This window comes from Mastigoproctus giganteus, chromosome 4 (genome assembly GCF_048544385.1).
Source record: "Mastigoproctus giganteus isolate SK-2022 chromosome 4, ASM4854438v1, whole genome shotgun sequence".
NCBI lineage: Eukaryota > Metazoa > Arthropoda > Arachnida > Uropygi > Thelyphonidae > Mastigoproctus > Mastigoproctus giganteus.
In genome coordinates, this window is record NC_143578.1 from 179,882,486 (window position 1) to 179,899,362 (window position 16,877).

At 36.4% G+C, this 16,877-nt stretch overlaps 1 protein-coding gene across 1 annotated transcript in view; it reads left to right on the forward strand.

The window, feature by feature from the left end:
* The window catches only part of LOC150087229 (dynamin-binding protein-like), a 427,088-nt gene that overhangs the window by 102,527 nt on the left and 307,684 nt on the right, over positions 1-16,877 (forward strand). The window contains exon 5 of the mRNA XM_090372415.1: positions 10,791-10,942. Coding sequence (XP_090228541.1) covers positions 10,791-10,942 — 152 coding nt within the window. The remainder of the gene's footprint in view (positions 1-10,790; positions 10,943-16,877) is intronic.

A 16,877-nucleotide genomic window follows, 5' to 3' on the forward strand; every position in this document is an offset into this window, starting at 1 on the left:
AAATAAAAATGGCCTTGTTATAGTTATAATTTTATAACTATAACAAGAATATATAATTCTTGTTATAGCTATAATGTGTTATAGTTCTTGTAGTTAGTGACTGGTGTTATTGCAAATTAACGCAAAACGAGGGCTACCTGTAGTTGTTATAGAAGGTTGAAACAAACATCATGTATTGCACTTTTTCAACATAGTCACTAGACAAAAATGACACATTTTTGGCACCTCAATAAATTTCTGTAGGCCAGTTTTGTGGAAGTCTTCTGACTGTCCTTCAAACCATGACTCAGCAGCAGAAATCACCTCATAAGCAGCAGCAAAGCATTTTCCATGAAGAAAGGACTTCAGGGCAGGAAAGAGAAAGAAATCTGAGGGTGCAAGGTCAGGGGAATAAGCAGGATGGGGCAATATTTCAAATCTACATTCATGGAACACCTCACTGCAGCATGCTAGGAATGAGCAGGGGCATTATCATGGAGGTTAGGCACAACGTTTGATAGCTTTCCATGTTTGTTTTTCTTTTATAGCAGCATGTAGTTTTTTGAGGAGGTTGGAATAATACTTTGCTTCACAGTACAGCTCTTTGAAAGTAATCTGTTAGTATTACACCATGCTGATCTCAAAAAACTGACAGCATCACCTTGCCAATGCTTCATTGCACCTGTGCCTTTTTTTGGGAGGTGGGGGGTGGATGGTGGTTCTGCATGCTTCCATTGTTTTGACAGTTGTTTAGTTTCAGGATCATAGTGATGGATCAAAGTTTCATCCAATGTGACTAGCTATGGAAAAAACTGCTCTTGCTTTTCCTGGCACATCGACAGCATTTCACGTGCATGTTGTGCTCTTTCCTTCTTCTGGTAAGGGGTCAGAAATCTGGGTACCCATTGAGTATATATACACTTTATTCATATCCAACTGTTGATAAATGATGTTCTCCACAGACCCTACACTAATTTGTGGCTCTTCAGCTAGTTCTTTGACACTAATATCGCAATTTTCCAGGATTAATACCTCAATTGCATAAGCTGTGTTAGGATAACTAAGAGTAAGAACACATGCACATATACTTGCATGTACACTAATGCTAGGAGCATTGTAAATAAATTTGATTAATTTGAAGTACTGATTAAGACATTGAATGCAGACATTGTAGGAATAGCGGAGATGTGGTGTGACCCAGACATAAGTGATGCTGAAATTGATTATGGAGAGTATAGCGTATACAGGGACGAACAGGACAGGACAGGACAGGAGAGGTGGCATGGTATGCTCTTAGTTAAGAAGAATATGAAATCTAAGGCAGTTGACTTGGGTGACAAGTACAGTGTGGTCAGTTTGGTGTGATATAAATGCTGGAAAAACAAAATTGAGAGTTGGAGTGTGTTATAGGCTTAATGACTGCGATAAACGTACCAAACAAGGAGTACAGAGAAATAGTTGTCCAGCAAATCAGAATAGCTCGTAATGGGGGATTTTAACTTTCCAGATGTTGACTGGAAGTTGTGGGTTGGTCACTTACACACTAGCAAGACTTTTGTGGATTTCTTGGATGACTATTTTCTACAGCTGCATGTTAAGAAACAAGAGGAAACAGTACTTTTGACCTGGTTGTCAGCAGTGATTCTTCATGTATTAAGAATCTGCAGGTAAAAGACCCACTGGGTGGCAGCAATCACAGTGTGCTAATGTGGAATTTAATTAAGGACATAACTACTGTAAAGGGAAAGGCTGTTGCTTTTATAAGGGTGACTACAGAGGTCTTAGACAGTTTTTAAATTCTGTGCAGTGCGACAAACTGATGATGTTACAAACAGCAAATTCTAAATGGGTACTATCCAGGGAAGTAATAAAAGAAGCTACTAGGCTTTTTCATACCAACAAAGAAATGCTGTTCAAGGCTTAGACCTAAATGGATATCAGATGAGCTGATGAGACTTGTGGTGGAAACAAAAAATGTGTGAGATGCACATAAATTATCAGGTGATACAGATGCCTGTGGTATATATAAATTAGTCTGTAATTAAGTCACAGAGGAGGTTAGGCAAGCTAAGGCAGATTATGAGAAGTCTCTGGCAAAGAATGTAAAGAAAAACATCAAAGACTTCTATGCTTATATTAACAGTAGAAGGAAAAGGTTGAATCACATTGGGCCATGTGATTTCTGTGGGTTAACTGTTAATGAACTTGCTCAGGTTGCAGCCAAATTGAATGGGCATTTTGAATCTATATTGACACATGACGAATTCTTTAGGGTAGGGGTGCCAGAAGTTTATCAAACTCTTACAAGGAGTTAAATGACTATGTGATAACTGAAAGGAAAGTGAAGGAGAAATTGTTGAAGATAGACATAAAACAGACATAAAAGAGGCTCCTGGGGTGGATGGTATCTATCCAATTATATTAATGAAGTCAGCAAAGGAGGTAAGCAAAGCCTTAGCCATAATGAGAGCATGCTTGGGATCAGGGCAGGTTCCTGTGGATTGGAGATATGCAAATGTATCCCCAATTTATAAAGGGGGATCAAAAGGCAACGTGAGTAATTACAGACCTGTTAGCATAATATCTTTTCCAGGGAAAATAATAAATCACTGGTTAAAGAAGTGATGCAGGACCATTTGAACAGGCATGCAATTATACTGCAATCACAGCATGGATTTGTCAAGGAGGCATTGTTGCTTAACTAATCTGATAGATTACTATGATGCAGTGACTGAGGAACTGGATGCAAAAAATAATTTTTATATCATATACTTAGATTTCAGGAAGGCTTTTGATACTTTTGCACATAAAAGACTGCTATACAAACTGGAGCAATGTGGCATTAAGGGCTAGTTACTGCTATGGATAAAAAGATGGTTAAGTGGAAGAAGACAGTTCATAATGACTGCAATGATATTATACCAACTGCTATAAACTTTTATTGAAATAAAATAAATTAAAATTTTATTTCAATAAAAGTTTATAACAGTTGGTGTAGTATCGTTGCAGTCATTATGAACATGAACATTCCCAACCCCAGAGGCCTGTCTGAAAAAAAGACAGCGTGGTTATCAATAGTTACTGCTCTTCATGGACTTATGCTATTAGTGGAGTTCCCCAAGGTTTAGTGCTGGTTCCAGTTGTTGTTTTCAATATTTATCAATGATATTGATGAAGATATATATCAGGCTTAATGTCTAATTTTGCAGATGATACAAAGGTCAGCAGGGTGGTTAATTACAGTCATCAGTATGAGCTACTACAACAAAATCTAGGAAAATTGGGTCGATGGGCTGAGAAATAGCAGTCGAAGTTTAACATTGACAAATGAAAGGCACCGCATTTGTCAATGTTAAACCATTGTACCATTGCTACTGATACACAATACAACTACCATTGCAGTTGATACAATGTTAAACCATTGTATCAACTACATTCTGGGTAGTGGAGAATAAAAAAGATCTATGGGTAATTGTGCAGGCAGGCATGAAATTCCCTGAGCAGTGCAGACATGCACCCAGGACAGCTTATGGAGTTTTGTCAGTGATATACAGAAACTTTGCTAACAGGTGATTATCCCTTTGTATAAGGCTATGGTTATGCCGCATCTTGAGTAGTGTATACTGGTCTGGAGGCCTCACTTTAGAAAGGATGTAGAACTGCTCGAACAGGTGCAGAAAAGGGCAGCAGATTGGTGCAGGGAAAAAAAAGGGTGCTCTTACTTAGAAAGAAAGGCTTCAGTTCTGCAGATTTCAGTGTCTCAAGACCAGGCATCTGCAGGTAGATCTGATTGAAGTCTTTAAAGCTCTGACTGGCTGAATGTTAATAGTATTCATCTGCTTGCTGAGACTACACAAGAGGGGCCATAAATTCCAGTTGAGGAAGGATGGTTGTAGATAGATGTTGGAAATGGGTTGAAAAAAAATTTAAGGGAGAACTAGACATATTCTTGGATGGTACGGATGGGTGTACTGTTTTTTTTTGGCGATGCTATATAAGTTTGCTTGCTTGGATCATTTGCCATTACTGTTACTACTGCTAATGTTTGAGGCATTAATCCCGGAAGATCACCATATTCCACATTCTCCTGTGTTACAGATCTGATTGCCATTTTTCACATTTTCTTCTGTTACACCAGTTGCTGAGCAACCCAGGATTCCTTCATCATACAGTGAGGTTCTTCCACATTTGAATTGTTTATACCAGTGTGCACTCATTTAGAAACTCACTCATGAAAGATTTAATTACTTTAAATTAAAATTTATTAAATTACATGAAATGCTTAAGTTTGTTAAGTTTGTAGACCCGAAAAAAATCAAATCACTGTAAATTTCTTCAATCTCATACTAGAAATAGGTATCATTTTTAGAGATATATTTTATTTTCATTTTAGCATCCCTTTTGATATGTTGTTTTTTTGTTTGTTATTTGGTTTTTAGGAGCATTAGCAACTAAGACCATATTGCTCCGGGGATATGCGTGGACATTCCCTGACCTATCTGCATCATCCGTATTTGGTGGTTATGGGCTCAAACCCTGGTCTAATCAAGAAGCGTGTGCTACACACTGCTGCTCCTGCCCACCTGGCTATGGAGGTGCCCCCCCCTTTTGATATGATGACATGATTCTGCATATTGATTTTACTGTGTAGGCTGTTAAGTGCCTAGCCACATTTTAAGTAAAAAAATAATATAAATAATCTTTTTATTTATGTTAAATTCCTGAACTATTTTTTGAATTTAATCTCAAATGTTTCTTATCTGTAACTATAGTTAATATCAGGGCTACCAATAATAATAGTATTAGTAATGGCCGCATGGTGCAAGAAAGCCTATGGCTTATGCTGCACCAGCCAAAAAAAAAGGAAATTAAACCTATCATCCTATGCGCTTCCCTTACCCGAAAATACCATACAAATGACCTTTGAATTTCCCCAAACTGTCGGCCTCTACCACCCATGAAGGCAACTTATTCCAGTAATTTATAACTCGCTGGCTAAAATAAAACTTCCTGCAGTCCAATCTAAACATTTCCCCCCATAACTTGAATTTATGTCTCCTAGTTCTAGCATCATTTATAATCTTGAAAATTTCGTCCTCAATCATTTTACTGATGCCTCTCAGAGCCTTAAACACCTCAATCAAATCTCCTCTAAGGTGTCTAGTGTCCAAACTCTGCAACCCACATATTCGAAGTCTTTCTTCATAAGGACGCCCTTTTGCCGATCTCACCAGGCGAGTTACCCGTCTTTGCACCCTTTCAAGAAACTCGATGTCTTTCTTTAGGTGCGGTCTCCATACTTGAACACAGTATTCCAAGTGTGGTCTAACATAAGCCTTATATAATGGGATTATCATGTCCCTATCTCTACTTGCAAAAGTTCGATAGATCATCGATAGGACACCATGGGCCTTCCTTGCAACCTGTTTACAATGCTCAGAGAATTTCATGTCTGACCGTATCGTAACACCCAAGTCCCTTTCCTCCAATACTGGGTTTAGTTGAACTTCACCAAGTGAATAAGTTATTTTGGGATTACTGTTTCCCAGGTGTAATACCTTACACTTTGTTGGATTAAAGCATAGCTACCATTTTTCTGACCATTCCTGAAGTCTATCTAGGTCTCTCTGAAGAAGCTCAGCTTGACAGTGACTACTCTACCAATTTTAACATCATCTGCAAATTTAGACAAAACGCCCTCTATCCCTTCATCAATGTCGTTTATGAAAATTAAAAACAACAGTGGTCCTAATACCGATCCTTGGGGAACCCCACTTCTTACATCAACCCAATCTGAGGAATAGCCATTTATCACAACCCTCTGCCTCCTGCCCTGAAGCCATCCTTCTATCCATCTAAGGATTTTCCCAGTGATTCCAACCTGTTCCAGCTTATAAAGCAACCGCTCATGTGGGACTGAGTCAAGAGGTTTGCTGAAATCTAAATAAACAATGTCGAAATTATTCCCTAAATCCAGCTTGTGAGTGACCCTTTCGAAATAGCGAACCAGATTTGTTAAACATGATTTTCCCTTTACAAAACCATGCTGAGTATCCTTGAGAATTTCAATTCGATCCAAATGATCCTGAATTCCACCCTTGATCATTGCCTCCTGATTTTCCCTACTACTGAAGTCAGACTGACAGGTCGATAATTTCCAACTTCACTTTTAGAGCCACCCTTATGTATGGGAGATACATTTGCACTTTTCCAATCCAAGGGAATCTCCCTAGAGTCTAGTGATGCTCGCATAATTAGCCTCAATGGTTCAATGCACTCGTTTGCCGCCTCCCTTAAGATTATAGGGTATATTCCATCAACTCCAGGAGCCTTACTGGTCTGTGGTCTTGAAAGTTTTTTCATTAAATAATCTTGCGAAATTTCAATATCATTAATTACATATTTTTTAACTTCGCTCCCACAATTTCCCATTGCCACAAAAGGCTTTTCATTTGTAAATATCGATGCAAAATAACTGTTGAGTTCATCTGCAACGGCAGCTCAGCTGGTGTATTTATTACTATCCCCTTTCCCTTACGTAAAGGTCCGATCTGGTTTGTCCTGCTCTTCTTGGCATTTATATATGTGAAGAATTCTTTATCCCCCCCCCCCCTTTGCTCTGTTTGCTAGTGATTTCTCATAAACTGCCTTTGCCTGTCGAACCTTTTCTGTGGCTCTATTACACATCACCTTGTAGCTGTTATAGGCTTCAGTACTTTTTATTGCTCTGTAACCTTTCCATGCCACCGTTTTCTGTTCAAGTAATGTGGCAACTTCACTATTCATCCAACTTGGAACCCTTCTCACGGTGTATTTTTTTAATGGTATATATATATATATGCATTCAAGGCATCTGTGATTAATGTTTTAAAAGCGTACCACAGTTCAATTGTATTCATTCTCTGCGCGATATCTATCCAGTTAATAGAGGCCATGTAATACCTTAAGGCATCGTAATTTCCTTTTCTGAAATTAAAACCCATTCCTTTGCCTTTTACTTTTGCTACCTCTCTCGTCATCATCCACCGTAGAACTCCGTGATTACTTCCTGCTACTGGTTCCTCTACTGTCAGTCCTGTTATGTCATCTGATTCATGTTTTGTTTTTTTTGTTTTTGTTTTTTGGTTTTTAGGAGCATTAGCAACTAAGGCCATATTGCTCCGGGATATGCGGTGGTCATTCCCTGACCTTTCCGCATCCTCCGCATTTGGTGGTGACGGGCTCGAACCCCGGTCTAATCAAGAAGCGTGTGCTACACACTGCTGCTCCTTCCCACCTGGCTACGGAGGCGCCATCTGATTCATGTGTGATGATGAGGTCTAGGATATTCTTTTCTCTAGTATTTTCCCTGACATGTTGATACAAATAACAGTCATCTAGTCAATTTAAAAATTTTGTTCCCCATGTCGAGTTTCCTTCCCATTTACTCCAATCAATTAGAGGCAAATTGAAATCACCCATAATAAGGCATTGACGCTTACTTGCCCATTCCATTTGCATGTAGAGGCTTTTGTTATAATCTTCACAATCACCTGGTCTGTAGATTACTCCTACTCACATTATACCTTTGTTTCCAACTATCTCACACCACACAGACTCTATACTAGCATGTGAAATGTCTGAATCCGTAGGGGAAAGCTATCGTCGCACTCAGGCTGCTTCTGATAAGAAGCATTACCCCACCACCCCTTCTATCTACTCTATCCTTCCTAAATACATTATACAAGCCGTACTGGAACTCATCATCCCCAATTTCCTGGTGGCACCACGTCTCTGTAAGCCCTATTATGTCCGCGTTACTTGTTTTAACCAGCAGTTCGAATTCACTCATTTTATTGACGACACTTCTAACGTTACTGTATAAACAATTAAAATTTACTGCTCTTGTATATTTAACAACCCTAACACAACCCTTGAAGTTTTTTAGGCTCACTTCCCTGATATTAGCTACCCGCTAATACTATTAGCTAATATGACACAGACCAGAGATGCAGTGGTCATTCCTTTTTGAGTCAGGTCTTGTTTTCATAGATTTTTATAAGTATGGCTCATGCTCAGTGGCACACCCAGAAATTTTGTTTGGGATGGAGCAGTGAACTTTTAAGTTCCACATTGGTAGCTTTTATAGGCATCAACAATGCATGACAATGTTCTTGTGGGGGACAGTAGCAGCTTTTTGCAGTTGTTACAAGGAGAGCTGATAAGGAGTACATTAATGTATCTTAATAAACAATTTAATTACTTAGTAATCCCATTTTCACAGTGCGGTTTACATATGCTAATGTTTGTAAGAATTAGAGGTAACACTGGACCTGCTTATGTTTGCAGTGTTTCCATATAAACAGTCAGCAATAATCAATTTAGAAAAAAACCAAGTTTCAACAATAATGGTAACTGAAAATTCAGAGAATGTGTGATGGTTAGAAACCATCATGTCTCTGAATCATTTTTGAATTTTTTGTTTGTCCGTTTTAGTTTGTATTTAGTGTGTTCTTTTTTTTTTTTTTTAGTTACCGGACAAATACTTTTTAATAATAAAAACAAATACTTTTTAATAATAAAAATAATGGCCTTTATATTAAAAAAAAAAAAACTTCTTTGCTGAGCCATATAGTATATGAGCAAGAAGTTAACTTTGCCTAAATTGTGGGGCCAAACTTGCTCCAAGGTAGCCATAGGATTTACAGACTAGGTAAAAAACAAGTATGCAGATTTGGAGATTAGTATTCAGAAGCTGCCTGAAATAGTGTGATGGTATGGTGTAGACTAGTCCAAATCGAGGATTGGGTGAGGCATGCTTCTTGCACCATTTTGTAGGCCTGAATGGGATTAGTGGAGGTGCAATTTTAAAATATTGAATGAAACTGAATGGTTACTCCATTTTTGGAATAGCAACTAATTTAGCATAGTGGATTGAATCTGGTAACATACTACTTGCTTCAGTGTTTATTGGTAACTGTTCTATATGTTGAGGTAGTAACCAGTTTTATACCAGTTGAGGGAAAAGAAATTCAACTTATTTAGCTGCTGATGCATTAAAAGTCACATAAATTTCTAAAGGGACACTGCAAAATGTCATTTACAGAAATTGTCATTTTGTACGTATTGTTACATTGCTGTTCTGATGATTTTGTGTTTATACATTAATTGCCTATTTTAAGAAATGCCTATATTAATGTGTATTTGACAGTCATACTGTAAACCTTTAATTTCATCTACCATTTATATTCGGTCCTGGTGATGTTAATACCTACCTTTATGTCACTAATTGCTATTCTTCTGTTTTAATAAATTTTATGAATTGTAAACTGTTTTATAGTAAATAAACAAATTAGTATATTATGATTATTTGATTATTCCCCTCCCCATTTTCTTATATTTAAATTTTTTTGCCCTCCCTCCTTATATGGACATATCTTTTATGAATGAATTCCTTTGTAATATTTAAAATAAAAAAAAAATAAAAAATTGTGTGCTTTCAAGGCTTCATAGATACAGGTTAATGATCTTTTGCAGCAGTTCATTAATTCTGGTTTTTATATCAACCTGTTGAAAAGTACAATTATTTCTTACCATTTTTGGACATTCTAAAGTATTTCATTACTATATATAACTGTAAAATTAAAATGTTTAATTATAAAAATAGAGAAAGAAAGAAAGAGATGATCTGAACACAAGTGGCTGCACAAGCAATATCCAACAACACATCACATAATATATAGAAGCAATATGGGAGAGAAAAAGAAATGGATGGAAAATGGAATGAACATGTATTTAAAAATTTTGAAAAATATTAAGTTAGGGGTAAATTCAGCCAAAGTTATAAGTCAATAAATAAGAAATTTAGACTGACACTACCTGACCATGCTGAGGCCAAAAAAGTGACAACCACAAAATAAAAATAGATAAAGGACAAACGAAGCAAGGAACAAAAATAGGTGAACGTTGCATCCAATCTCATTAGAAGACCCTGGATACAACAGCAGTGAACATAACTGCATTTTGAATGTAATGCAGATTACTGCAAAAAGAGAGAAACAGACATTAACTGAGATGCCAGCATGCCAAAGCAATAATCTTACAACACAGCAGCCCTAATGCAGAAACTGTAAGAACAGAATAGCTTAAGCACTCACTTCTAGACCATACTGCTGTCAAAAAGAAAGAGATGAAGTCGATAACAGAAAATAAACAGATTAAAGAAGGCAGCATGAGTGGTGCAAAGCAACTAGCACTTACTGCACCCATTATAAATAAAACTGTAAAAATAAAATGTTTAATTATAAAAATAAAGAAAGAAAGAGATGACTTGCACATAAGTCGCTGCACAAGCAATATCCAACAACACATTGCATAATATATAGAAGCAATATGGGGGGGAAGCAGAAAATGAATAAAGAAACAAAATAAATAATGAGGACAGCAGTAGAAATGGAAAGAAAGTGGAAGGAATACATATCCAAAAATTTTGAAAAATATTAAGTAAGGGGCAAATACAACCAAAGTTATAAGCCAATAAATAATAAATTTAGACTAGCACCACCTGCCCATGCCAAGGCCAAAAAAGCGTGAAATATCACTAAAATCATATGATAAACCAACCACAAAAGAAATAGATATAGGACAAACAAAGCAAGGAACAAAAATAGATGACCATTGCATCCAATCTTGTCGTTTTTTTTTTTTTTTTTTTTTTTCCATATTGCTTCTACATATGTTGAATAGAATAACAAGAAAATGGAAACAAGAAGACAGAAAAATGGGCAAGTAGGGAAGTATAAATATATATATTTTTTTTGTTCTTTCTATAGCACTACTTCAAGTAAAGATGAACCTGACAGGGCTAATACGATACTGCACTGCCATCCTTGGGATTCCGATTTTGATCCACTTTCATCCTTTACTAAGAGCATAGCTGAACACCCTACAGGAAAAGATCTGCATGGTCATGTTACTGGCAAGGGTAGGTATTGCTATATGAGAGGTATTCAAAATGTTTTGCAACTTGTGTATGAAAAAAATGACTAATTTCAGTTATACTTTTATTTTTAAATATAATATCCTTGTATGGCAGTACACTTTCATTTTTCCTGGAGATCTTTTAATACCTGTTAAATAAAATCTAAAATTTGAGCAGATCATCATCTGAAAATCTATTCAGATGATCAAAATGAGTAAGGGAATGCAAGCATTAAAAATTGAATGTACAGTGAATTGCAGAATTTGGTAAAAATTGATTTTGTTATTATTGGCATAACATTTGACATTTATTGATGTTAAAAATAAACACGTATACTTGAAAATGAGTTGCTTCAACATAAAACAACCAAACCCACTTTAAATGTGATCACTGGTGGATGGAACTAATATTGCTTTAAACTTTGACAGCATCACTTCTTTGAAGTAATTGACATGAATGCAGGAAACTGGAAGTTGCAGGTAAACAAAACCAGGTGTTGCTGGCACATGAAATCAAAAACTGTTCATTTTTTATGAGTAGGTCACCTGGCAAGGCAACCCTGAATTCAAGGTCAATTTGGCAGAATTGTTCCCCGCCACCCTCCAACTGTGGAAAATATAAAATTTTAGAGCATCCATCATTGTTAAAGTAGAGCTATATTTAAATATCAACCTTGAGGCGCCTCCATAGCCAGGTGGGAAGGAGCAGCAGTGCATAGCACACGCTTCTTGATTAGACCGGGGTTCGAGCCTGTCACCACCAAATACGGAGGATGCGGAAAGGTCAGGGAATGACCACCGCATATCCTGAGCAATATGGCCTTAGTTGCTAATGCTCCTAAAAACCAAAATAACAACAACAACAAATATCAACCTCCATTTGTAAAGGTAATAATGCATCAAATTGGTGCCTCCGTAGCCAGGTGGGCAGGAGCAGCAGTGCATAGCACACGCTTCTTGATTAGACCAGGGTTTGAGCTTTTGACCACCAAATATGGAGGATGCGGAAAAGTCATGGAATGACCACCGTATATCCCTGGAGCAATATGGCTTTGTTGCTAATGCTCCTAAAAACCAAATAACAAACAAACAGTACATTAAATTGGTGGAAAGAAAACAAAATCAATATATCCTCAGGCTTTTTCAGTTAGTCCATAGCAGGTTTTGCCTAGTTGCAACTCAAACTTTCAATTCCAAGAGAATTTTCTGTAACATAGTACAGACTCACTGAGAAGCATAAGAAGTTGACATTATGTTTCTGAGCTGAAAATATTCTAAATTCATCTCTTAAAAAAAAATAATTAAAATCTTTTTTTAAAAATTTAAGTACTTTTTATTATTTTTTCTTTATCCTCTCATTGTACTGTATTTACCATTTGTGCATTGTGTTTTTATGATATCTTTGTAATTTGATGTGCAGTTTTATTATTTTGTTAAAATAAATAATAAAGTATAGGGCAGTGGGATTTTTCTTGTATTTTATGAATGATAAAAAAAAAACAAAAAACAAAAATGAATAAATGTACAATAAAATTTGTAAGCTTACATGGTTATCACGTTTTTTTGATTCTAATTTAGCAAAAAAATAAATAAAATGGTAGTAGTATTATAGTGGCAAACAATGCAAGAAAGCAAGAACTTTTAACAGCATTAGTCAAAAAAAAAAAAAAAAAAACCAACAACCACCTTCCAATATTCACTTGCCCATCTCCTCAAATAGTTTGTTTTTCCTTGAATTTGTACAAACTGCCCACTTTTCCATGTTGATTTGGCAGGTTTTTTTTTTTTTTTTGTAGCACATCCTGAAATATGCAATAATTGCACGGAATATGCAAGGGCTGATGCATGTGAGGTGAGGGGGATAATGGCAAATTATGCACTCTTCCCTCCCCTTCCCCAAATTGAATTTGCCTTTGGGAATACCAAATGGTTTCTGAAGGGTATAACAAACACTATGCCTGCTCTGAACTCAAATGCCAAGAACAGTCCATTGTTGAAAGAAGTGCTGTATATAGAAGTTAGTGATAATGATAGGAGCAATTGATTAAAATAGATTACCAAATGACATTTTGCTCTTATCCTAAAAAATGGAACGATTATTCAGTATAGTAAGTTTCAGTTAGCTTGCAAACTGCAGAATGAATAGAATTCACTGAGAAGCTTGCTGCTTTAATTACCAATTCATTTGACTATTTCAGAAACAACAAAATAATTTGATAACACTTACTAACAAAAAATTTTTTTGTTATACTTCCACACTGAAAATATGTGATTCTGGAGGAAATAAACATGCTGATTCTGAAAATCACCGTAAAAAGTCTTTATCATCTTTACATCAAAAGATGTACCAATGTTTAATGTTAAAATAAAGGAATATATATGTATAATTCAAATTTCTAATACAAGTGTAAAAAAATATTATATATTCTCTATAATTCATTTAACTTCGGAAAAAATATCATAAATCATTGTAAAATAGTTATATTTCAGTAATATATAATCAGCATACCTGTAATTGTTCTTAAAAATTTTTGCTATTAAGGGATTTTCTCTTGTATTCCTGCTTACTCTCCCTCACAAGGAACCAGCAGTAATCCCCATAATTACAGGATCCCAGTGACCTTGGTACCACCTTTCCATTCTGAAAATATCTTGAAGAAACCACTCTCCTTGTTCAACACTCATATCTCCCAGATTTTCGGGGAATATTCGAGATGGGAATGTCGAAAATGAATGTTCAATAACATTTGACAGCCCTTGTTTTTATAGCACTCGAGTAAATTATACATCAACATTTCATAGTTTTCTTCTTTCCTAATACCCAAAAAACCATGTACTACTGCCTTAAATGATCGCCACGCTACCACTTCAACCTCCTTTAATTGGGTTTCAAGCACATCGTCTTTCAGGAGTTTCCTAATTTGGGATCCTATGAAAATTCCTTCCTTAAGTTTGGCATATGTTAAATTAGGAAACTTCTCAACTATGCAAATCCATTACCTTCTTTATCTAGTCCCTTCACGAAATTTTTTATCAATCCAAGTTTGATGTGCAGAAGTGTAAGAAGAACCTTGTTTGATTTCACTAAAGGAATATATTTTATGTTACACTGTCCTGGTATGAACTCATTCTGCTTGTCCCAGTGTTGCACAACATAATGTTCTTCTGTCACACTGCTGTCCCACAAACACAAAAATCAACAATATTTTGTGAGCTCCCTCCGTGCAAACCAATAACCTTAAGATCATTGCATATGTTCCAACCATGATCCTGGTATTTTATAGCATTTAGAACCTTGGGACATGCTTTCATGACTTTCAAGTCCAACTGAATCAAACTCAGGAACTGATAGAAATTCATTGCCATTATGAAGCAAAACTGCTTTTAACTTAATTTTGAGGTGTCTATGAATAAATGCCATTCATTTGACTTATGTATGACACCTAGTTCTTTCAGAAGTCCAATGTCTTTGCAAAAACACATACTGTCTTCCTTAGTAAAAGATTTCAAAAATCTTTCATGCCTTTTTCAAAACAATGAAATCTCTGTTCCCGCTGTGAGTATATTCCGCTGCTGTAACCTAGAACCTAACATTTCAGCTTATTCTTCTGGAAAATTCAAGTCTTGAACCAAATCATTCAACTTCATCTTGTTTGATTAAATGTACCTCTATCACTACCTGAACTTACTGGCTGATAGTCGACAACTTGTGAAGTCGTAGGAGGGTTGTAGAGAGTAGGAGGGCTGCACCCTCCTATTCTTGAGGGGCTGTTTATGTTTGGAGTATAGATTTACAACCCTGAGAACGTGTGATGATCAGTTAATACTTGGAAAACCTTGGCACAGCCTAAAAAAAATCCTCACCAAAACTGCTAAGTGTGCTCTCTTCAAATTGTAAATTGTTGCAGTAGAAATTGGATCTAAGAACCATAGGCAAAATTCTGATTATGTTTATCACAAGAAAACCGAGGTCAGAATCGATTGCTAAAATTAAGAAAATAAGCTTATACCTGTTAAAATAAATCAGTACGTCATTAATTACTGATTAGATTATGCAAAATTGGCATATTTTGGTAAAATGTAACTGTCACGTGATGTGAAATTATCATAGTGATTTTCGAAATCTGTGCATAAAAATTAGTTAGAAATAGCATTTAAGTTCTTGGAGGTAAAATCATGTTGGCTAGTGTAACCTTCATTTGATTATGCTCATTGCTTGGTGTTCAGAGTGCAATATCTAGACTAATGACTGGACAGGGATTTAGTTAAATTACTCACTGGCCACTGCTTTTATCCTGAATGATGACATTTCGAAGTTACTCAGTGACTTGAGTCACTTTTATTATGCGATGACTCAATTGACTCGCATCAGTCAAACTGATGCGAGTCAATTGAGCCAATTGAGATCAACTAAAGCCAATCTAAAGCTCAACTGACTCAAGCTAGTCTAGGCTAACTTGAGTCATTTCAACTCTAGGTTTGTTTTGCCATCAGTAATATAATGGATTATCCTGGCTGGGTAAGGAGTGCAAGCCATGTTTATAATTTAACCCGGCAATGGTGGTGGGTCACCTGGCAGGTAACCCTTGAAAATAACATCCTATATTAACCGTTAATGAGGAGGTTAAAAATCTGAAATTTTTTTCTACTTTCCTAAATATACACAAACATTTTCTCCAACAGTTTTTGAAGTAATTTTTTATACTTTTTGTAGAGTTATTTTAGCCAAGGACTTCTGAGGTGATCCACCATGTTGGGTCACACAAGTTCTGTTGGTAGTTTGATACCTGATTTTTTTTTAAAAATCAGTAAAAAAATTTGAATTACAAGTTTGTGTATGGTTCAGGATTACTTCTCCCTCCTTCCGCTAGTTATCTAAACATCTACAACCGTGCACGAGTTGTTTTTGAAAGATTTGTTATTGTTTTCACATAAAGATGAGAACATAAAGTGAATCACCCAAGGTGTCTATTCTGTGGAAAGCGACGTGTGTTTCAAATTTGGTGTGCTTCACAGTATGTCACATTTGAAAAAAATTTTGAAAAAAGTGAACATCTATTTATGCTCTGTACAACCAGAGCCAGAACAGTTTACAGCTTCATTGTTAATTATTTTATTTCAGTTGACATAACAGTGCAGAAGCTAGCAATGGGTTGTGGACTTTGAGTGGAAGCTTATAGGCTCAATATTGCACGTGTCAATTTGTGTTTGTGCATGTTACCCCAGAGGACCCCACACAAAAAGAGTATAAGAAAAGCACCATATTTATTATTATTATTCTGGATGGAATTTGGTCTAAACAAATGCAAGATGCACAGATTGCATCAGGGGAAATTAGTCGGCCAAAGCTACCAGTTTCAGTCTGGTAAAGAGATCAAAGCAATGACAGGAAGAGAGACCTACAAATACCTGGGGATGATGTGGGCTCAGCAGTTAGAGCACAAGGAGATCACAGACTGCCTGAATGAAAAATATCAGAGACTCAGAAACCTGCTCAAAGGAAAGCTGAATGGAAGTAACACAGTTAAAGCCATAAACACTTGTGCAATTCTGTGCTAACATACTCCATTAGAATCATAGATTGGACTAACATTTAGCTGGAGGTATCATGAGAAAGACAAGGACAATGATGACCATGAGCTGCCAACACTACCCATGGAGAGACTGACAATAGCTCAGAAAGAGGGAGGACGGGGCTGATAGACCTCATTGAACAACAGAAAACAGCAATAGCTAAGCTGAAGGATTACTTCTAGAAAAACACAGCAGCACTCTATCTGGGGAAGGTAGACAATATGGCAAAGGTAAAGAAAGCCAGCATGAGAACCACAGCAAAATACGGGAAACTTACTGAACAAACTGGTTTGCCGCTAATGCAGTTTTTCCAGTAATCTGTTTACTGCATTTTCAGTAAACAGATGCGTGTTATTGGTATCGGC